At 45.4% G+C, this 22757-nt stretch overlaps 1 protein-coding gene across 2 annotated transcripts in view; it reads left to right on the forward strand.

Annotated features, from left to right (window-relative positions):
* The first annotated feature begins 2771 nt into the window (after positions 1-2771).
* The window catches only part of Rab11fip1 (RAB11 family interacting protein 1), a 30995-nt gene continuing 11009 nt past the window's right edge, over positions 2772-22757 (forward strand). Inside the window, exons 1-4 of one of the 2 annotated variants that reach the window (XM_020156817.2) lie at positions 2772-3235; positions 17759-18201; positions 19152-19941; positions 20955-22727. In XM_020156817.2, coding sequence (XP_020012406.2) covers positions 2859-3235; positions 17759-18201; positions 19152-19941; positions 20955-22727 — 3383 coding nt within the window. In that variant the 5' untranslated portion in view covers positions 2772-2858. The remainder of the gene's footprint in view (positions 3236-17758; positions 18202-19151; positions 19942-20954; positions 22728-22757) is intronic. The other variant, XM_074054643.1, reaches the window with a different exon arrangement.

Genomic DNA, 22757 nt, shown 5'->3' on the forward strand with positions numbered 1-22757 from the left:
GACCTGGCTGTGGCCTGTCACACTCTTGTGCTCAGTGCTTGCTGGTCTGGTGACCAAGCACAGCCAAATGCTGTCATTGCTCAAAGCCCTCTGAAGGCTGGTTCACCCAGGTCTAACACTGTGTGAGGAACTTTGTAGCCTGGTGTTTTTATCTGCATGACTTGGCCTAGCTTGACTGTCTTATCTCCTCCACCCACCCCTGGTGCCTTCCTGAAATATCCTTTATTCCAGCCATAATGGGGTAGCCGTAGCCCCTAAAACATGCCATGACTCTGAAGCCCCACACATTTGCTTAGGCTGTTCAGTTCTCTCCTCCTGAGATGCTATTCCCCTGTGCTCCTACAGACCAGCTCAGTGTCCTAAAACCTACTTGCTTAAAGTCATCACTCTCCCCTCAAAACACCCAAAGCCGTTTATGAATATAATACTTCCTTATATTATCATGGTGTGCTTTGGAAGCAAGTCTTATTCACCTTTGTGTTCCCTAAAGCACCCACCACGTGTCTGGTCCAAAGTCAGTTCTCAATAAACCTTTTTTTTTTTTTCTTTGGCAGTACTGGGATTTGAATTCAAGGACTTACCCTTGCTAGGCAGGTGCTCTACCACTTGAGCCATTCCGCCAGCCCTGTTTTTCTGTTGGGTATTTTCCAGATGGAATCTTGTGAACTATTTGCCAGGGCTGGCCTCAACTCTCAATCCTCCTGATCTCTGCCTCCCAAGTAGCTAGGATTACACCTGGCTCACTAAATCCTCATGGAAATGAATTGAGCCAAAAGGTTGAACGAAGCTAATGAATGGATCCTTAAGAGGGGAAAATGGTACCGAAAACAGCAGTTCTATTAAAATGTCCTGATGTCCCCCTCCTTACCCCTATTAAATAGTTACAACTCACTAAATAGACTTTTGCCACCCACTAGCTGTCCCCAGTTGCAAAACCTGAGACATAATGCCTGTCTTCTAATTTCCTGTATGGTCAACGGAAACACTATGTATTCATGGTTGGCCAGCATAAACTACAAACGGTTCAAGTCAAGAGCATCTCCTGAGTGCTCAGTGTGTAGCCAGGTTTCTGCTAGCGGCTATGAAGGACACAAATTGAGGAAGTCATTGCCTGGTCTCTGTCCTCAAGGCAGGTATAGGAAGTCAAAGGTTGGAGAAATTTGAGGAAAGTCTTGCAGTGGGGAGGATTTGGGTAGGCAGAGAGAATAGCAAAGGCAACCAAGGGGACAATGAAGTGAGTGACCACCTGGAGAGAAAGGGATTATCTAGGTTGCAGGTTTGTTTGTTTAGGATGTAGAGGAGAACAGTTAGGATAGGACCCAAAGAGGAAATCTCTAAGTGTGAAGCTAATGTGTTAGTGGTGAGGCAACATGGTAGGATTTCCAGCAGATTAGTGAAGTGCAGGGTGGAGGGATGGAGGAGAGCCTAGAGGTCACAGGGTAAACCAGGTCAGGTAGCATTCAACACTGGGATTCTGAGTGTATGGGAGTGTCCAGGCAGTGGCTCAAGTCTGTAATTCTAGTTACTTTGGAGGTAGTGATCAGGAGGATAGTAGTTTAAGGCCAGCCTGGGCAAGGCCAACCCAAGTGAAAAGTTCTCAAGACCCCATCTCAACCAGAGGCTGCACATGGTAGCATGAGCTTGTCATTCAAGCACAAATAAGAGGATCATGGTTGAGGTCCACCATACATAAAGGGACACCTTATCTCAAAAATAACCAATGCAAAAAAGGCTGCTGGAGGGTGGCTCAAGTGGTAGAGGGCCTGCCTAGCAAGCACAAAGCCCTGAGTTCAAACCCCAGTACTGTAGAACAAAAGAACTGCAGTAAACTCTAGGGAGTTCTAGTCACTGGGAGTTCTAGTCTCAGATCTGCTGTGGGACCTTGACTTCTCTGTTCTGGAGCTTTCTGTAACTGTGAAACTTAAAAGCCTTCAGAGTGACCTTTCCAAGCAGACGAAACCAAGGTGGAGGAGTGGAGCCTTTGGACTAGGACCTGAAAAATGAAGGAAAACAGCCAATCTATAGGTACTTGGAACAAGGAAGAGGCTGATAGGGAGCCTAGAGCTGAAGCCCAGGGGAGAGAGTGAAGCGAGTTTAGCGCGGGCATAATGGGGAACTGAGGGGGCTGGGGCCACCACTGGTCCTGACGTTCGATTTGGCAATCCCATTTCCAGTTCCCCCTTTCTTCTTTTCCTAACTTAGCCTCACTTTATTTGGTGAGGGCAGGGCAAAATAGGGCTCTCCCTCACGTATCGCACGCCCCTCCTCTAACCTTCCCCTTTTCAGGCGCTCACAAGATTCTCACTTCCCGGCACCTGCCTCCCCCCAGAGCCACACACCCAGCGGGCTAACGCAGCAAGAGCCCTGAACCGGGGTCATATTCATTAACAGTCTCTTAAACACCCTTCCGCGTGCCAGGCACAGTGCTAAAAAGATCAATGCATTATTTTTCGTTTACAGCAATTCTAGCTGGTAACTGTTATCTCATTTTACGAATGAAGAAACTGAGACTCAGTGACGTTGAGTAATCTACACATCACACACCTGTCACTTGGCGATGCTTCAGACAGTTCGTGCTGGACCGTGCGACCTTTGGCAGCTGGAGACCTCAGCCCTCTTCGCGGCCTCTCAGATCACAATTCTCCAAGCCAGGTCCCTGCCCACGTGACCTCCCCGCCCCCCCGGCGCCCGGGAGGCCGCTCCGAGCTGACAGGTTGGGGCGGGAGGCGCGGGCAGGGGGCGGGCCTTGGTGGGGGCGGGGCCGGAAGCCTTAAAGTAGCCGGGGCGGCGGGGCTGGACATACTGGCCGCGGGCTGCTGCTACCTTCTGGCGTTGGACCCGGCCGCGGCGTCGTCACCATGTCCCTGGCGGCCTCGGCGGGCCGGGGCCCTGGGGCCATGTGGTCCCCAACTCACGTACAGGTGACGGTGCTGCAAGCGCGGGGTCTGCGGGCCAAGGGCCCCGGGGGCACGAGCGACGCGTACGCGGTGATCCAGGTGGGCAAGGAGAAGTACGCCACCTCGGTGTCGGAACGCAGCCTGGGCGCGCCGGTGTGGCGAGAGGAGGCCACCTTCGAGCTGCCGCCGCTGCTGTCCGCCGGGGCCGTGCCCGCGGCCGCCGCCACCCTGCAGCTCACCGTGCTGCACCGCGCGCTGCTCGGCCTCGACAAGTTCCTGGGCCGCGCCGAGGTGGACCTGCGGGAGCTGCACCGGGACCAGGGCCGTAGGAAGACGCAGTGAGTGCCGGCCGGGGGAGGGGGCGCTGGGACCCCGAGGGCCGAGCGTGGCGGTCAGGGCGCTGTGGGGATCCAGGCCTTGGGAGAGGCCCCCCTCCCCTGGCAGTCTCACCTAGCTTCAGCTTAGCTGGGCTGTGGAAGTCTTAAAGGTTTTTGAAAGCAGGAGAGGTTTGGAATCTGCGGGGCGCCTCTCAGTGCCCCGCACACTGTAAGCACTAAGTGAATCTTTGGTGAATTGAAAGGATACGTGGGCAGGCGAATTCTTCTTCGGGTGGGTAGTGTGTCTCTGATAACACTCCCTAACTCGTGTGGAGGGCCTCCTGGGTATTTTAGTGAGCTGAGAACGACTGAGCTCAGGGAAATTAACTGGAGGACTGATACCCCTCGACGCCCCCAGAGCAGGGCCATTATGGTGGGGCTGGCTGGAGGAGGGGGTGGGGACAGGAAAGGGGAAATGCCCACTGCTTGTGATTGCTAACTCCCATCCCTACCAGAGTTGGCCCCTCCCAGAATAACTAGAACAAATTAGTAAGGATTTCCTAGTGATGGATGATTTGGGGCCCGCCCTTGGCTGGACAGAACTGGGCATTGTTCCTATTTGGAGTTTGTCCGGCTCTTCTCCTCTCTTCCTCACCCCCACCTCCTGGCGTGTGGTGACTCACCTGTTGCTCTCCAGTGAAGGGTTCTCTGTCACGCCGTCTCACATCCCAGGAAAGCTGGGCAAAACGCAGTTCACTGTACAGTATTACTGATTTATTTGCTGTCATTCCCAGGTGTTTGGAAAGGGCAGTGCTTAACCCATGGAACATCTGATTGAGTTTATCTAGTGTACCAAGCTAGTCCTGATTAGTCTAATTGGTTACTTTGCTTGACCTTACAGATGCCAGCCAGTCCTAAGCCTTACAGTTTACGAAGTACACTGATTCAATTGGTATGTTTTAGATAAGTCAGAGTATTTTAGCTTTTCCTTGTGAGGGAGACAGGAAAAACCACAGGGTTCAGTAGTACTTTAGGGTGGGTTCAGTTTCAGTGTGTATGTTTGCAAATGGAATATCTGATTTACTTATCTGGCCACACATGAATAGGCATTTCTGAATTCAAGTCAGATAAAAATGGAGAGTTTTGATGTGAGGATAGATGAGGTATCTCATAGCATCAACTTACAAGCCAAAGGAGAGCTGTGTCTTTGCTAAAGAGGGGCTTCACAATGCTAATTGTCCATCCGATTAAATGACATTGGGGACCTTGGGATGTTGGCTGTTAATCATCCTTTGTCTTGTCCCATCCCAAGACATATGGATGTTCACTTCTGTCTCTACCATCTGTTTCTTATGTGAATATTTAATTTCCTTGAAAGATAGCTCACATCTCCTACTAGAGGTGGGGGTTCCAGAGAACTGGGTCTGGTGTCCATTGTGGTTCTGACTCATTGTTGGGTTGCCCTGGCTCTAAACATCTCAGTTTCCCTATTTATAAATGGAGCATATTGCCAGATTTAATTGATGTTTGTAAGGTGTTTTGGGTTCCTGGACTCATGAAGCCAGTATAAAGATTCAAAAGGTTCTGTATTGCTTTGCGAGAGATGAAAACCTCCTTTGGCTCTTTCAGGGTTCAGTCTCTGCATCTTCATTTTTCTCATTTCCCTCAAGGTAATCCTAAACCTACATGGTCACTTCTGTTTCTATTACATGTTTCTATTACCACTTAGTCATGGTATTGACTTGTAGGAAAATTATGCTTAGTTAATGGGTTTTTATAACTTCAGTGGAAGATTTCTTTGCTTCTCTATGAGTAGTGAAATCTTGAGGTTTCCACCTACCACTTCCAGGGACTTTCCAAAGAGATGGTGGAACCCAGTTAAACCAAGGTCACCTGATGCCCTGGTATATCACAGGATGCCTAAGATATCTGAGATTTGGAGAATAAGACATGTTCCAAGAGATGGAAGTTTTAACAGAAAGAAACTGGTTGGGCTAGAAAACTCATTTGAACTAGTTATTAATGGTTTGATTCCACCTCAGACACTGAAAACCTAAAACAAAACAAAAGCTAAAATCCTGGCCTATAGTGTGTGTGTGAATCTCTAGCAAAGAAGAGTTGTTTCAACAGAGTAGGACTTTCGTCATGGGTCTAGATGCTGAAACTCAAGAGCCATTAGAGTATGAAGAGCCAACTGTGCTAATATTTCCATTTATTCTTAATAAGGTTCCACCTATCAAATTTCTTTGGAGTCAAGAGAATGTGCTTTTTATCATGACTTCAAGTTTAGTGTGATGACACACATCTTTAAAACACCAAACCAGCTGACAGATAGGATACACTTAATAGGGAGGAGTGGTGACTTTTAGTAAGGAAGAATTGAAACAAACTGATTTTTGCACTTCTGCATCTGTTAAAAACCAGGGTCTCAGTGTATCTTGCTAAAGTGGGGAGTCAGTTAAGTACCTGGACCATAAACCTATATATATCAAGGGAATCTGGTTGTATGTGGAAGGATTTGGATAATATAAAAGGTAGATATTTTGAAGAAATGTAAGTGTATTAAAATGCTGAAATAAGTTGTCAGTGGAAAAAATCTGAGTTATTTAAAAGAAATAAGGGCTAGGCGATTGCTTTCTGGGAGAGTTAGATTCAGAGAAATGGCTTAGATGGCCATAGAGATCTATAATACCCAAATTTAAGCAATTGGGTTTATGCTTATACCCTTAGGCCTTCTATACACATTTAGATTTTTTGTAATAGGTTGGAAAATTCAAGCAGTGTTGTTGGTTAAGTTTTTTCTTTCTTGGAATTTCCCTTAAAGATAATATTGGGCCTTCCTGGAAACCCTCCTACCTCTCAGGCCCCTCCCACTTCAGTGTAGGAAACTGAGCTCAGAGCTCAGAACTGCATTCTTCATAGGTTCTGGGATAAACAACTCTACCTTACTATTGTAATGGAATGCAATGACTAAAAGGGGAGAGTATGTCAAAGTCATCATTACTTGATGTGGAAGAGGTTTCTCATGTTTTTTTGATGGGTTGCTTGTGATTTCATTTGTAAGAAATACAGTCAATATGGAGCAACTTTTGTTTTCCCCTTTTCATCCATAAAGTGCGTTCATTCTTTCAGTAAATATTTTCTAATACCTACTATGTGCTATGTGCTGGGTGTGCGGTGTAAACAATGGTGGACAAGACAGGAATGATCTATGCTTTTGAGAAGCTCATGCCTTTGGGGGGAGTAGACCTTAAACAAATGGACACAAACATAAATAACCATGTATTGTGATAAGTAATGTGGAGGAAAAAGAACGGGTTCTCATAAAAGAAAAGAACAGGAAGAGCATGATTTAAAGAAGATTGCAAAGTGGGGTGTGGTGGCTGGTGCTTGTAGTCCCAGTTACTGTGAAGGCTGAGGCAAGATGATCACTTGAGCTCAGGAGTTCAAGGCTAGTCTGGGCAACATGGTGAGACCCTGCTCATGTAACAACAATAATAGTGATAATAATAGAAAGGAGATTGCAGATAGCCTCTGAGGCAGATACCTGAAGAATAAAAAAGAAATTCTTCTAGTAAGGAGTGAAGAAAGGGGGCTGATGAAAGAGGAGCAGCTTGTGCAAAGGCCAGGAGGTGAGAGCATTAGGAAAGCTGGAGGATTGTGATTGTGTAGGATTAGGCTGAAGAAAGGGATGGCTTTATTTTTATTTATGTATTTTAGCACTACTGGAGTTTGAACTTGACCTCAGGCTTGCTAGGTAGGCACTTTATCACTTGAGCCACACCCCCACCTCATTTTTTGCTTTTGTTCTGCCCTTTCCCTCTTGGGATCTCACAAGATTTTACCCGGGGTGGGCCTTAGACCTTTATCTTCCAGTCTATACCTCCTGAGTGACTGGGATTACAGGAATGTACCATCACACTCAGCTCAGAGATGGCTTTACTTGAGGAGAATAGGAAGCCACTGAGTATTCAAAGCAGAGGGGTGGCATGATCTAATTTGTCAATGATCACTGTGGTAGTGAATGGCGAATGGATTTGAATCTGGCCTATTGTAGAATCAGGCAAACCAAAGTGTTATCTATTGCAGTAATTAAGGCAATATGGTGGTAGCGTAGCCTAGGATTATGGCCACGGAAATGGAGTGAGGTAGGTTGATTTCAGAGATATTTTGTAGGTTTAATTTGCTTAACTGACAGATTGGATGTGGTAGGGGATGAGAGAGAGGAAGTAATAAGAAAGAACAAGTGAAATAAAGAGAGCTTGGTGTCGAAATTAAACCAGGAAGTGGTGGCTGTTTTCTTCCCCCAACAGTCACTCTGATACCAGGGTGAGGTCACCATGACAAAGACAGCTTTGGGCAGTCCCACTGTGAGTTGAGTCTTCTATTGGAGCAAATGACTAGGACATGACAATGAAACCAGGGTGTGTATATGTGTGTCTTCGTTGTGGCCAAGTCTTCGTTCTGTAATCACGTAGCTGGTGTAATCTCACTAGTGCGCTCTATACAGCTGATGATGTCCCTGCTTCAAGGAATACAGAACTAAGAAAGGGAAAAAATAATATACAACAGTAGAAAAGGCAAACCCATGAATGAAAAATAACACCGTCAAGTAAACGAACCAGTTAAGTATTTCACATTGGTGAAGATAAGTTTTAAGAATCCTGTGCCTTTTTTCATTTTATTAAACTTTCTTTTTGTTACAGTAACCTCTGTGGTATTTCTATAACACCTGTCAGAGAGAAAGAGTTTTATAAATAATATCTGATGTCATTTTACTTATAGTTATTGACTTAAAATATAACTATATTATAAGCAATGTATTTGCTTATTAAACTGCCATCAACTCCAACATGTATCTGCTAACATCAACCCCTCCCTCACAGTAATAATCTTAGATATCCATTAAAATCTTATAGTTTTAACTGTCATATGGCCTGGGAAATTATGCTTCTCTCCCTATGCTTTTGAAGGCACAGCTATCTGTGGCTTGGCTCCAAAGACTTAGGGAACACTGGCCACAGATGGAGAGAGTGGTAAGGGGTCATCTGAGGCTTCATCTTTATCTCTGCAATTTCCAGGGGGGGCCTTTGGTTCTGGGTCTGATGCAGATCTCTAAATGTCAAGGTCTTTGAACTTCATTAAAATCAACATCCAATCTTTGATTTGGCAAAATGGGTCTTGCTGTCTCTAAGGTGTCCTAGGTTAGCTCTCACACCCCAGCAGGCTCAGAAGGAGCCTGACTTTGGCCTGTTTTTTTCCTGGGGCAGAGACCACTCCTGTGTCATTTTTTGCTGTGTGACCCAACTTAGGGGTTCAATCAATGTCTCTGGAGTGAATGAGTGGTTGGAGTTCCTGCAGGGCAGGCAGTAGTTCACCTGAGTGAACTGAAGAACCGTTTAAGCTTACTTTTAGCCTAATGGATTAAAGACTGGCAGGGGTGGTGGTAGAGGGGGCAAAGTAAGAGGTCAGAGCTCTACCTTCTTTCTGTTTCCTAGTTTTGGGGTTCAGCTTTGTGATCAGTACCCTTTCTTAACATTGAAGAGGGAGGTTTACCTTCTGAGCCTGGGTAGCTAATAATGCCTTTTACAAAGGAACCAGTTTGAGCCACTAATGAGAGGAGAAATTCTTTCTCTGTAGGGAGAGGCATGTTGATAATCTGGTAGAGAAAAAGCAAGGACTTGAGTCTCCAGGGTGTCCCTGGGGGATACATTTAGGAATGTGCCTGTGGAAAGAAAAAAGGCAGTTGTAATTAAGTGTCTTTTCCTGAATGCTGGCCTTTGAATGGCCTAGAGGGAAGGCATTTATAAGAAATCCCAGAGAAATATTTCTAGAGGTGTGACTGCCACACACTCCACTTTTTCAGTACATTTTTATGAACAGGGACATGGCTAACCTCTAGGCAGAATAATTGGGGCTTCCAGAAAGCCTGGTCTGAAAGGCCCCTTGTCCTAAGGAACCAGCGTCCTCCCTGAGGACAACCTCGGCAGGCCTAGCCCTAGGGTACTTAATTCTTCAGGGAGTGTTGCTTCCTATAGCACCTTTCTTTTCATGGTCAGCAAATGTGAAGTACAATTCAAAGTGGAACTTTTCACTTGTACTAATTATTTATTAAAGCTGCATTTTAAAGAATGCTTTTGGTGCATGTGTTTTTTTTTCCCTCCTGTTTTGGACTTACGTGATTACAAGATAAATCACAGCTTCTCTGCTCCCTTGCCAGGAACTCTCAGAAGGGAGGACGTGAGGGCTGTTTATGGGGTGAGGAGTGGACTGAATGTTCTTTGATGTTGGTCATGCAGAAGTTTGTTTTCTTTTGTCCTGGCTGAAGGATGGTGAGTCAAGCTATTGCATGTTCTTTTCTCACCCGTAAGCTCTTTTTGTGAGGACCCTACCGTTGCCATGCTGTTCTGTGGTAGATTGAATATAGTGCACCAGTGGAATTTGCGTTGGGGTAGCAGGTGAGATCCAGCATCTGATGGTGGAATATTAACATCTGTGGCTTTTTGAGATGTGATCACACTTTGTAAGTAGATGATCGCAGGCATGGTAGGCTTACATGTTTAAAAATGAGTTAATTTTTCTAATTCTTAGAGAATCTTTAAGTGCAGATGTTTGGTTTTTCCTTTAGGCTTCACCTAAAGGAATCGAGTGTTGGCTTCCCACTTAGAAACCATGCTTTGATTTATATACTCAAGTGGATTGTGCCATCTTGGCACATGTGAGAGCTTGGGAGCTTTGTTCTTCGTCTCTCCTTGTGTAGAAACCCTGTAGAGTTCTGTGGGGACCCTTCTGTCTCTCAAGAAGTTACAGAAGTTATACACTGATCATGGTATTTTGAAAATTCTTCTATATTTAAATTTTGTCGATTATGTAATTCAAACCAATTGTGTGAGTCTTTTTTTTATACTCCCTTCAAAGGCAAATCCATTGTTACTTATAGTTGATGGCTAAATTTGAGTATTTGGTAATGTATTCTGTCAGAAGTATTGATATCTTGGGCAGGGGACATAGCTCAAGTGGTAGAGCACCTGCCTCGCAAGTGCAAGGCCCTGAGTTCAAACCCCAGAACTGCCTCCCCAAACCAAAACAAAACAACCTCCTCCCCCCCAAAACAATTGACATCTTTTTTTTTTTTTCTTTTATTATTCATATGTGCATACAAGGCTTGGTTCATTTCTCCCCCCTGCCCCCACCCCCTCCCTTACCACCCACTCCACCCCCTCCCGCTCCCCCCCTCAATACCCAGGAGAAACTATTTTCCCCTTATCTCTGATTTTGTTGTAGAGACAGTATAAGCATTAATAGGAAGACAATTGACATCTTAAATTCGCTTTTAGAAAACTCTGAATGGGTAAATTATGGCACATATGTACTTCACAGAATATCATGTAGCTATTAGAATTGTATGGAGACCATAAGGCAATAATGTATCATGTTCTACAAATAAAATTGCCCTTGCACTGTGGTTACAACTAAGTAGTCATTGTAACTACAATATATAGTCAGGCACTGTTCTGAGCACTTTACATGTATCAAATCATTCAATCTTTATAACATCCTTTATAGCATGAGATAAGCACTCTAAAACCTGTTTCAGAAGGGCAGCTAAAGCCAGAGGTAAATTAAATAACTGGCCCAAAGCCTCTTAGCTAGTGATTGGTAAGAAAAAAATTTATGAAACAGTAATAGATTAGTAAGGATCTAGACAGTCAATTTAAATAAATAAAAAATAAATATATTTTTTTCTATAACATGTTTTGGTCTTTTTTTTTTTTTTGAGACAGGGTCTCACTATGCAAACCAGGCTGACTTGAAACCTCCCAGGTGCTGGATTTCAGCCAGTGCCACCACACCTGGCCACCTTTTGATCACTTTCTAAGACGATTTCTGTAGATCAAATAATATAAGAAAGGATACAAAGCATTTTGAACCTGCTTTTTCAATACTCTGTTCTCTACCATGTCATTTACCTGTTCTTAGGATTGTCTATTTGGGGCTAAAAATAGCCTTTCATTGTTGCTAAGATGACTGTTTTTGAGATTGGGTAAGAAAATGGAGTCCTGTTCTCTGCTTTCAGGATTGACCATTTTCTTCCACGCAGCTGACAATGGCGAGGGAGAGGTGTAGGGATGAAAGGTTGGCTGATGGGTAACTCTGAATTCAAAGTTAGGCACAGTGGCCAGCCGCCTCATTCTATAACAAAACTTGTTGAACTGCCTAGCTTCTGTGAAGCTAGGCGGTAAACATTTCAGTCCCTGTTCGCTCTCCACTGCTTCTAGGCTATGGGGAAGAGGCTGGACACACGTGTCCTTCTCAGAACCTCTTTAGATGTCAGATGGCATTCTGCTTTCTTTTTAGTCTCTGGGGAAAGACTATGCATGAGTCCCTTTGTAAAATGTCTTTATCTCAGAAAGACTGAGTGTGACCTCCTTCCAAACACTCCATCAGGTGCTGTTCTGTGCTTCCTGCCTCTCCCACCCGAGGCTGCAATCCCCTGGGTCGTGATGCTTGGTTACCATGGGGATGACTTGTGCTACAAGTTGTAGTTGGGGTTTGGCCTGAAAGGGGAAGTAGGCAGTCCACACTGACCCTAAGTCTAAACTGGACACCTAGCCATCTCCAATGCGACAACCATGCCTAGAGCTGGTGGTCTGCGTTGGCTTCCCTTTCCTGGTGTCTCCTGGGTTTCATTCATGGATGCCAAATTTATTCATTTTTCCCTACAGTCCCTAGTTAGGTGACTGTGGTAGCCCCTTGGGGCTTAAATTAGCTGAGAACCTTATGTGATGAAATTATATACTATAGCAGGAGTGTCTTTTCATGGGGAATTATTTTTGCTTGTTTCAAAGTGAGAAAGTTGGCAGCAGTTGTCCCAGTGTAACTGACACTTGGCGATGTTTGCTGAGCCCGCTATCTACCCCATGGAGGGTAAGCTTGTTTGGGCTTTTTCATCTCTTCTGTCTCTAGTGCCCTGGCATGCACCCGGGTCTGCTCTGACTCTCAGAAGTCATTATTTCTCTGTACAGGTCTGCCCTCTGGAATGTTTTAAAGGAAAAACATGTTTGCTTCAGCTGCAGAAGGATTTGTTTTTAAGGCATACCAGACAGTCCTTTACCAACCAGTGTAATCCTGGCTGTCTGCAGGGATGCACAGGAGACTTCATTTCCCAACAGCAGGAACCACGCTTCGTGATTCTGCAGCATTCCAATGGAAGGCCCCAGGGATCAGCTTTCCCTGTGTTTGAGATACCAGCTGTATGTTCTTTGGCGATTGGCCCCTGAGAATTGGTATGGCTGGGTGAATGACCGTTAGGAGCCCAGGAGATTTTTTGCAGTAGACCAGGAGCTAGCTCCCCAGCTGGGCTACTCAGGCCAATCCTAGTGTCTTGCACCTGCTCCTACATATGGACACTGACACGTGTCTTCCTTACTCTCCCTACATCACTCCTCTTTTTTCCCTGATTCCCCTTTCCCTCTTTTTTTTTCTTTTTGAGACAGGGTCTCTCACTCTGTAGCCCAGGCTAGCCTCAAACTCACAATCCTCCTGCTTCAGCCTCTCAAGTGCTGAGATTACAAGTGCAGTTATTTTTCTCCTTAAGGCATGTTTTTGAAAATGTAGGAAATGTAAATGAGTTTTTGTGTACTTACTTTTAGCTGTTACCTTGTCTTGACAAAAACACAAATCTATACAAACAGAAACAACAGAGCAGGTTGTTTGGGTAATACATGTTTCACTTGTATATGCCCAGGCTGTCACTTGGGAGAGCACAGAACTGGTAATAGTATTTTCTATGGGAGGAGGACTAGGGTAAGAGGGGTAGGAATACTGAACTTTTCATCCTGTGCCATTTTATATGGGTTGAATTTTTACCCTACACCTGTTAGTTCTTTAAAATATAGTTTGGAGGCCAGAGGTATAGCTCAGTGATAAAACGTGTGCTTAGCTAGTATACACAAGTACCTGGGTTCCATTCACAGCAACACACAAAGGTTTAGATGACTTTCCTGTCACTTTCTACATGTTCAGAGATCTTTTCAATTTCTGAAAGACTGAGTTTTAATTGTAAGTAAATAAATTGTTATTGACTTAGGGAAGGGATCATTTGAATCTTTTTTGATAGGTTGAAGGATTTTTTCAGATTATGGTCTTAAAAATAAACTTGCTACCTTGGTATTATGGCTTTCTTTCTGTACTCTGCCCTTTGGATAGGAAAATGAACCCAGCCCTGATTTCTGAGATAACTCTACCTTTCTGTGCCTGTGTGAAAGGTAATGCTGGGATACACCCACACTGCCACCATATGCTGTGCGGCCATGCTGGGACTGGATTATTTATGAAGTGCTGCTGTGAGGTGCAGGAGTTAAGAGAACTAAAAACATAGGTACACTGAAAACTGAACTGGTCTTAATATTGAAACCCACACCGTGCCCTGATCTGGGAACTCTTAGGGTGAGATATTCGTGGATTGTGGCTTTCACCTGGGTTATCCAGTCATGATTTGGCAAACATCTCTTTCTCACCCTGTTTATGAATTTAAGGATAATAGTGGTAGGTGAAGAAGCAATTTTTGTTTTCCTTTTCAGCTTTGATAAATCCAGCTCAGATTTTTTAAAAGTTCTGATGATTTGCTGGGATGCTTATCAACCTACAATTCCCAGTCTGCTTTCACATCCTCAGAATAGCCCCATAGCTGTTTGTGGGTACCTAATTTTTGGTTTAGGTTTGTTTGTAAATATAGGCAGCAAGAACAGTTGGTGAAGTTTCTGCTAGTACTCCAATGGTATTGAAAGTTTCCAACAACAAATCCCACTTTGGTGCCTGCCCTGACCATCAGGTAATAATCAGGCCCTCAGCAGGATTTTGGGGTTGGCTGTAGGTTTGCTCAAAATAAACACTGGTAACTTTTGGAAAGACAGGCCTGGCCCCAGGAATGGTAAAATGGCATTCTTGGAAGGTCTTTAAGGTTGTTGCCTCCGTGGGGACGGCTGGTAGAGAAGCCCCTGATGCCCCTCCTCCCTGGGCAGGGAGGTGAAAGCCCACTCCCTGTGGCCCCTGTGGTCATCTGAGGCTCTGTGGGCGGCTCTCAGCCACTTCTTTTCAGGTGCCTCCAACTGATATTTACAAAAGCCAAACCCCTTCATCACCAAGGCTACTGGTTACCACATGATTGTCAGAGAAGAAAAATACAAATAATCCTCTCAACAGCTAAATGACAAATATGCAAAGTATTCCAGACCAGGTCTTAGAAAATGTATTGGAAAGAAAGACAAGAGGCTGGCGGGGGAGAAGCTGTTCAAAAAGACCTTGCATCTTTAGCCCCAAGCACCCCGCTCCCCTACTCGTGCATTGCGGTTTAAAAGCCAGAAAAGATTTCTCCTCAAGATCCAAAATGGTGGCTCACATCATTTTATCAGAGCTTGGCTCGATTTTGTTAATCCAGTTTAAGTTCTTTTTGATGAGGTTGTGTGCTGGGATTCATGTAATCTTACTGTTTATGATTAATGGTAAGCTATGGTGGGGGTTTTCCTATTCCTTCTTTTTAGTTAGGGACATTTCACTTAGAATTTTATGGGCTCAGATGTAACTTAGTGGTAGAGCACTTGCCTTGCACACAGTGGGCCCTGGGTTTCATATCCCCAGCACTGCCACAAAACAAACAAACAAAAAGAGTAGCTTAAACTTTCCTCAAAAAGAATTTAAGTTTGAGTCCTCCTGTCTCTCTGTGTTACAAAACACAAATGAAGATGAATTAGGAGAGGTTTGGGGGGTGGGTTGTTTTCCTGGCAGTACTGGGGTTTGAACTCTGGATCTTGGGCTTCCTAGGCAAGCATTTTACCATGTGAGATGCTCCACCCCTTTTTGCTTTAGGTATTTTATAGATAGGCTCTTGCATTTTTTCCCAAGGCTGGCCTGGACCGCAGCCTTTCCCTCTCAAAGAATCCCACTTTGCTGGGATCACAGGCTCATACCACCACATTTGGCTTGTTGATTGAGATGGAGGTCTTGCTAACTTTTTGCTGGACTGGCTCTGGACCGAAATCTTCCACCTTTTCCCCTCATCTGTCCTCCCACGGAGCTGGGATTACAAGTGTGAGTCACCTCACCTGTCTTAGAGAGAGTTTAAAGCAGAAATCTTAGTGGAGGAGAAAGAAGAGGAGTTTTGGGGAAATGCGAACTGATTTAGAACCTAGCTGTACCCTGTGCCACCTTGTATAATCGATCTCGTTTGTGAGCTCTAATTTCCTTATTTGTAAAGTGGATATAATATCCACTTAACATCATTATTGTGAGACTTAAATGAGGGTGTCTCTCAAGTGTGCACAACACCAGGTATGCCATAGGTGCTATTCAAGTGTTAGGTTTCTACTTTGCTCTACCCGTTTCTTTTCTCTATAGAATCATGCAAGTAGTGGGGCAGCAGTCTTCCTTTTGAGCAAGCTGCAGCTGAAGGTGAGAGAGGAAGTTGTGCTCATTTGGACAAAACCATCATTTCCTGAAAGTCCACAGCCATTGGCTGTTAAATAGGTCACTGAGAAAAACCCATCAGAATGTAGGGTCACTGTTTGCAAAGTGACTTGTGGATGGTCCCTGTGAGCCAGGGTTAGACCTGTTAGTCCCCAATGGCCCTGTTGGTAATCGGGCTCGCGGTGCACCAGTGGTGTTGGGTTCCCAAGTGGAAAATGAATGCTAAGATTTCTTTTTCCTGAAGTTGGTCTGTCAACAGAATGGGGCTGGTACAATGTCATTTGCCATATCTGGAAGTTGTTTTCAGGTGCCTGTGTGAAATACTTGAATGATGCTTAAAATGTTCCTTTATCTGATATTAAGCCAGAAGAAAATGCCTTCTTTCCCATTTCTCATTTTTTTTTTCAAATCATGGCAAAATCTATCATAAAATTTATTTATTTATTTATTTAACTTTCCTTCATTTGCAGTGCTGGAGATTGAACACAGGAGCTTGCACATGCTAGGCAATCACTCTACCAGTGGACTCCACCCCAGCCCCAAATTTGCCATTTTTAACAATCTTAAATTGCATTATGTACATCAGTTCACACTGTGTGCATTCACCACCATCTATCTCCAGAACCTTTTTGTTTTCTCCAACTTGCACTAGTTTCAAACATTAGCTCCCCATTCCCTCCCTCCCCCAACCACCATTGGGACATCCACCATTCTATTTTCTGTCTTGATACTTTGACCACTCTAAGTACCTCATATAAATGGAATCATATATACAGTATTTGTCATTTTGTGACTCTTTTATTCCATTCCTCTTTTAAAAACTGAATTTTGTATGTTGTATTTCTCCCTGGCAGGCTTTATTCCTTTCTACAAACTCTTGATTTTCTTTGAGATTTAAATTTGCCTACTACCTTTTTAGCTGTTTGTATATAGTCTGTATTTTTACTTTATTGAAGAAAAATACAAGATTGGAAGTAATTTGATGGGATGTTTATTTTCTTTTTCTTTTTTTTTTTGGTAGTAGTTCTGGGGATGGATTCCAAGGCTCACAGCTGCTAGGCAAGTGCTCTGTGTTCTACCACTGAGCCGCACCCTCAGCCATTTTGTTTGTATTTTTGTTTTGAGACAATGTCTTGCTAACTTTTGCCCAAGATGGCCTCAAACTTTCTGTCCTCTTGCTTCTGCCTTCTCAGTGGGTAGGATTACAGACACGTGCCACCACGCCTGGGTTTTTCTTTTCTTTTTATTTATTTTTTGAGACAGGGTCTTGCCTGTTGCCCCAGGCTAGTCTCACACTTCTGGGCTCAAGTGATCATCGTGTCTCAGCGTTTGAGTAGCTGGGTCTATAAGCATGTATCTCCATGCCTAACCCCTTATTTTTATTTATTTTGTTTTGTTTTTATTTTTTGGTGGCTCTGGGGTTTGAACTCAGGGCCTCACATTTGCTAGGTAGGCGCTCTACCACTTGAGCCACTCCACCAGTCCTTTTTTTGTGTTGGGTGTTTTTGAGATAGGGTCTTGGGAACTGTTTGCCCTGGGCTGGCTTCACACTGTAATTCTCCTGTCTCTGCCTTCTGAGTAGCTAGGGCCACAGGCATGAGCCACTGGCGTCTGGTCAGCTCTTTATTTTTAGAAATAGCACCTTGTTAGATCAAGATTTTAGATGATCGTAAGGACTTGGGGTGCAGCTCAGTGGCAGAGCCCTTGAGTAGAATGCTCAAAGTCCTGGGTTTGATCTTTTTCACTACGAAAAATCAAAATTATATGCTAAGCACAATATCAGAATCTATCTGTGCCTAGAGCATAGGCAAAAAAATCTCAGAAATGATAGTACAGGGCTGAGGATGCAGCTCAGTAGTGCAGTGCTTGCCTAGCATGCTTGAGGCCCTGGCTTCATCCTCAGCACAGAAAAGTAGAGAAATAATGGTACACGTTTAACTCTCATGACCCACCTCACCTACTACTCTCCAAAGAGAAAGCCTAAGAGTGCATTCATAGAGAGGGGAGCAAGTAACGAGATCATGAACACTGTTGTAGGCTCTTCCATCAAAGGTAACCTCTCAACCTTTCTCTCTTTAGGTGGTACACCTTAAAATCCAAGCCAGGAAAGAAGGACAAAGAGCGAGGAGAAATTGAGGTGGATATCCAGTTTATGAGAAACAATATGACAGCCAGCATGTTCGACCTGTCCATGAAAGACAAGCCTCGGAATCCATTTGGAAAACTCAAGGACAAGATCAAAGGGAAGAATAAAGATAGTGCATCAGATACAGCTTCTGCCATTGTCCCCAGTGTGACGCCCTCAGTTGACAGTGATGATGAGTCTTTTTCAAAAGACAAGAAAAAGAAATCAAAGATCAAGACCTTGTTTTCCAAGTCAAATTTGCAGAAAACATCCCTTTCCCAGTCCATGTCTGTCCTGCCAACTTCGAAGTCAGACAGAGTGCTGCTCCGTCCTGGAGACGTTCAGTCCCGGTGGGAGGATGACGATAACGAGGATGAATCCTTCTCTGCCTCGGACAGTGAGTTCCCACTTCTTCTTACTTGGCCTACTTAGCTTAGCCTACTTTGCTTGGAGAGAGAAGCAGCAGGCAGATCTTCAGAGAAAGGTTTGAATTCAGCGTGGTTACGGCACTGATGAAGGTGTTGGTGGTGGGGATGGTGACAAGTCATCTTAGTTGTAAGATGTACATCTGTAGCTGATGTGCAGAGTTCCGGGTTTGGAGCTCAAGAATGAGTATATCCATCCAAGTGCTTGTTTCTTTGTTTCGTTTTATTTTTTTTTAAGGATAAAACCATGGAACCTTGTTGTAAATCTGATATTTAATGTTTATTAGATAATTATTGAACTCCTATTATGTGCCTAAGCCCTATTGGATGTATATATCCTTAATGGAAGCTAAGGAATTCAGTTCTTTGAGTTAGTTGTTTTGAATTTCAGTTTACTTATTCATTTTTGAGACAGAGTCTTGCTGTGTGGCCCAGGCTGGCCTTAAACTTGCAATCCTCTTGTACCTGCCTCCTGAATGCTGGTATTACAGGTGTGCACCACCGTGCCCAACCTTGAACTTCAGGTTCAATGACTAAGTCCCTGCTAGCGGACAGATTCTGCTATCCTACCAAGGGCAGCCCTTCTCATTGGTTTCACACAGGATTTCCAAACCTCAGCACTGGTTACTGTTTGGCCAGATGACTCTTTGCTGTGGGGGACATTCCCGTGCATTGTAGGGTGTTTAGCTGCATCCCTGGGCTCTACCTCCTTTCAGTCGTGACAATTAAAAATGTAGCCAGACATTAACAAGTGAGTCCTCTATTTTACAAACCACTTGTTTAAATAATTATTTATTTTCAGTGCTGGAAATCAAACCCAGGGCTTTGGGCATGTTAGGCAAGCAGCCTACCCTGAGCTCTATCCCCTACCTTTACTCTTTTAATTTCTTATCCCCTTTCTATTCTTTGTTTTTCTTCCTAGCCATGTCCCAAAAGAGAGCAGCAACTGCAGACCCTAAGCAACTGAACCAGATCAACTTTAGCCTTCCCAAGAAGGAAGGACTCTCCTTCCTTGGGGGTCTTCGGTCCAAGAATGATGTTCTTTCCCGCTCTAACGTCTGCATCAATGGGAACCATGTTTACATGGAGCAGCCAGAGACCAAGGACAGCAGCCCTTCTAATTCTCCATCCCCCCAGGGCTTCAGGAAGAAGCATTTGTTCTCATCCACCGAAAACCTGGCTGCTAAGTCTTGGAAAGAGCCTGGGGAAGGAGGCAGCATGTCTTCGGAAAGGCGGCTATCTGAGACCTCCACCAAGGACTCTCCAAAGTCCATGGACTCCGTGAAGTCCATGACTCTGCCGTCCTACCGACCACTCGCTGGTGGGGGCACTAAGGAAACCATGGCTCCAGCAAACTTGGAGGCTGCAAAAGAAACCAAAGACAGCAAGAAGGCAGAGAGCAAGAAGTCCTCTTTGCTTTCTCTGGTGACCGGAAAGAAGGACGTTGCTAAGGGCAGTGAGGGTGAAAGCCCCTTGTCTGACCTGGGGAAGGAGAAGGAAGGCACTCTTACAGAAGCCCAGCCCAGGGAGGAAGACCTTGTGAGAAGGTCTGAGAGAGATGCTGTGGCTCTTGCCTTCAGCCAGGGCAACTCCCTCAATCCCTTTGAAGAGGTGCAGATCTCAGAACCTGAAGCTGGACCAGAGTCCAAGTCTGAACCCAAGCCACCGGTTCCCGCTGCAAGGGCTCCGCAGACCAAAGCTGTGAAGCCTCGGTGAGTCTTGGCTCTGCTCATGTAGGACCTCTCCTCTCCCTCTGTGGGACTCAGCAGGGCCTCTGCTGGAGCAAACCTGGCCTGTCCCACAATGGTACTTACATGTGACAAAATTTTGCTAGTCATCTATTTTAACCAGTCCCTGTTGGCTGCCTGGCCTGGTATGGCCTACATAAAGGGCAGTGATGTTTCCCAGCCCAAAGTCACAGCCCAGCAGGCATGGTTTGTCCGTCTTAGTAAGCCAATCAGGCCCCTGTGAGAGGCAGATTGTGAGCGTGTGAGCTGGGAATACAAGGCTGGGCTTGTGGAATGTGCAGAACCTGTATATGAGTTTTTAGTGCACATTCCCCTGTGAGGAAGATGTCTTTCCTCCATGCACCATGGCGTTGGTTTGCTGGCATGAGAGACCCTCGGTCTGCTCTTGAGTGTGCCTGTGACAGTTCTCTGTGTTTCCTCTGTACCTGGTTGTAAAAGTCTTCCTGAGCCTTGAGGGACTTTGGCTTTTCCATGTAACTCCAATCACACACAATGTTTCTGTGTCTGGGGGTGAGAAACCTTTTTTTTTTTTTTTTGAGATTCTACTTATTTCACACCCACACCCACACCATCTTCCTCTTCACAGTCTGTGTCTGTTGCCTTGTGTTACATCTTTTACTGCTTTGAACTTTTTAGATGCTTTTCGCTCTGCCATAATCAAGGCTTTGTATAAATCACCAAAAGGAACTGTAGGTTGTTGCTTTAGCTGGATCTTTCTGTTCCTATTGTGTGGCAGATGTGCTTGGTGATAAAAAGTATCCTTTTTAGGGGCTGGAAGCATTGCTCATTGTGTAGAGTGTGTGCTTAGCATGTACAAGGCCCCGGGTTCAATCCCCACCACCATACAAAAGTATGTTAAGGTCTTTTGTAGGATACTTCTCCAAATATAAAAAAGTTCTCTCTTTGAACAACTATTTTTACGTGTGTCATGATGCATCTGCAACTGACCTGCAGATTTTATTTTGTCCTTTTTGCAGACTGGAAGTGTCTCCAGAGGCTCAACCCAAAGCTGGGCTTCCTTATTGCCCTGACTCTCCTCTTCTTTTTTCTGGTCAGGCACCTGTCCCTTCTGAAGTGGAGACAGAGACACAGTCCTCTGAAAGTCCCTCTGTCTTCTCCTCTTTCTCATCCCACATAGCAGCTCCCATTTCCACATCCACTCCAATTGAATGCTGGCCCCCCATAGGCAAGGGTCAGGCCAGTTCTGAAGAACCAGCTTTGCTCCTTAAAGCAGATTTGCAAAAGGAGAGTGTGACATCGGTTCCAGACACTGGCTCTTCTGCCTCGGAATTGATATGCAAACAGTCACCCATCCCAGTGTGGGAAGGGATGGAAGATTGTCCAAGGAGCAAGACCAGTGAGTCAGGCACAGGGAAGGAAGCCATCAACGACGAATCCAGAAGGTCTCTCCTGGGGCAGCCTGATATGGGGCAGCAAGAACTTCTGAAGGTTTCCTCCCTGGAGCGAGAATGTGTCTCCTCACCTGAAAAGGCCCCAGAAGTACCACTTGCATTTTCACTCAGCAGTGGTGGAATCACCACTGCCAGGAAGTGTCCCATTGTGGGAGACACGGACTCTGAGGGTCAGTCTAGGTCTTTCGTGGAGAACAGAGCTAAGGGTGGCGGAATGACTCCCACAACCAAGGAAGCAGTGCCCTCCCTTCAGATGGGAGAGGCAGGCCCCCCTCTTGATGCTGTGATGCAGAAGCATGAAGAGATGGATCTGAATGTCAGTGAAGGCCCAAAGAAAGCCAAGAAGCGTGTATCTTTTTCTGAGCAGCTCTTTATGGAGGAGGAGGTAGAGAAAAGTCATCCCCAGGAGCTGACTTGTGAGGGAGCTGCTGCTGGAACCACATCCAGTGCAGAGCCTCCCAGCTCTCCCCACGCAGATGACGCAGAGAATCAGCCCGTGACCACAGAAGATCAGGTTGTCCCTGCTTGTGAGGGGAGTTTCTCAGAAGGCTCCATGAGTGTAGCAAGCTTGGCGAAAGGCACCCCACTCTTTAAGACTGAGGAGGACAGTACCCTTATGTCTCAGTATCAGAGCAAAGCCGGTGATAATGAAGGCCTGCTGTCTGAGCCCCTGAGTGGCCTTCCATCTGCCTCAGATGTGAAGTCTCCCATCATGGCTGACCTGAGCTTGTCCCTTCCTTCCATTCCTGAAGTGGCATCAGATGATGAGACAGTAGATGAGGCTGAAGACAACGGGAAGACAGCAAAGCTAGCAGCACCGGAAGCAGGCATATCACCTCCCTGTCCTGAGAAAGCAAAGGGGCTGAGTGAAGGGGCACATGGGTCCCTGCCCAAGGAGGGTCTGTGTGACTTCAGTCCTAAAGCCCCCAGAGCAGCTCCTGAAGACCAGACAGCAGCTTTAGGGATGCATAAACCACATCTTGGCAAGAACTCAAGCATGGATAAGCAGTTGCCAGGCTCTAGCACTGGTGAGGAAGAAAAGCTAAAGGGAAGCGGGAGGCCCAGTCAGCCTCCTGGCTCGACCCTGGACTCTCCTGTGCCTAGCCCCTCCCTTTCTGAGACCTTTCCTGCCATACATTCTTTCCCCAGCTCTCCACATTCCCACACTCACCACACCAGTACAGCAGAATCTCAAAAAAAAGCAACAGCAGAGGGCTCCGCTGGTAAAGTTGAAAATTTTGGCAAGAGGAAGCCGGTTCTTCAGGCCTGGGTGTCACCCTCAGAGACACATCCATTCCCAGCTCAGCCAAGCACAGGAACTGGGGCAGCCAAGCACAGGTGAGAGACGGGGAGATTGTCTTTGTAACT

Source organism: Castor canadensis, chromosome 14, assembly GCF_047511655.1.
Source record: "Castor canadensis chromosome 14, mCasCan1.hap1v2, whole genome shotgun sequence".
NCBI classification, from domain to species: Eukaryota; Metazoa; Chordata; class Mammalia; order Rodentia; family Castoridae; genus Castor; species Castor canadensis.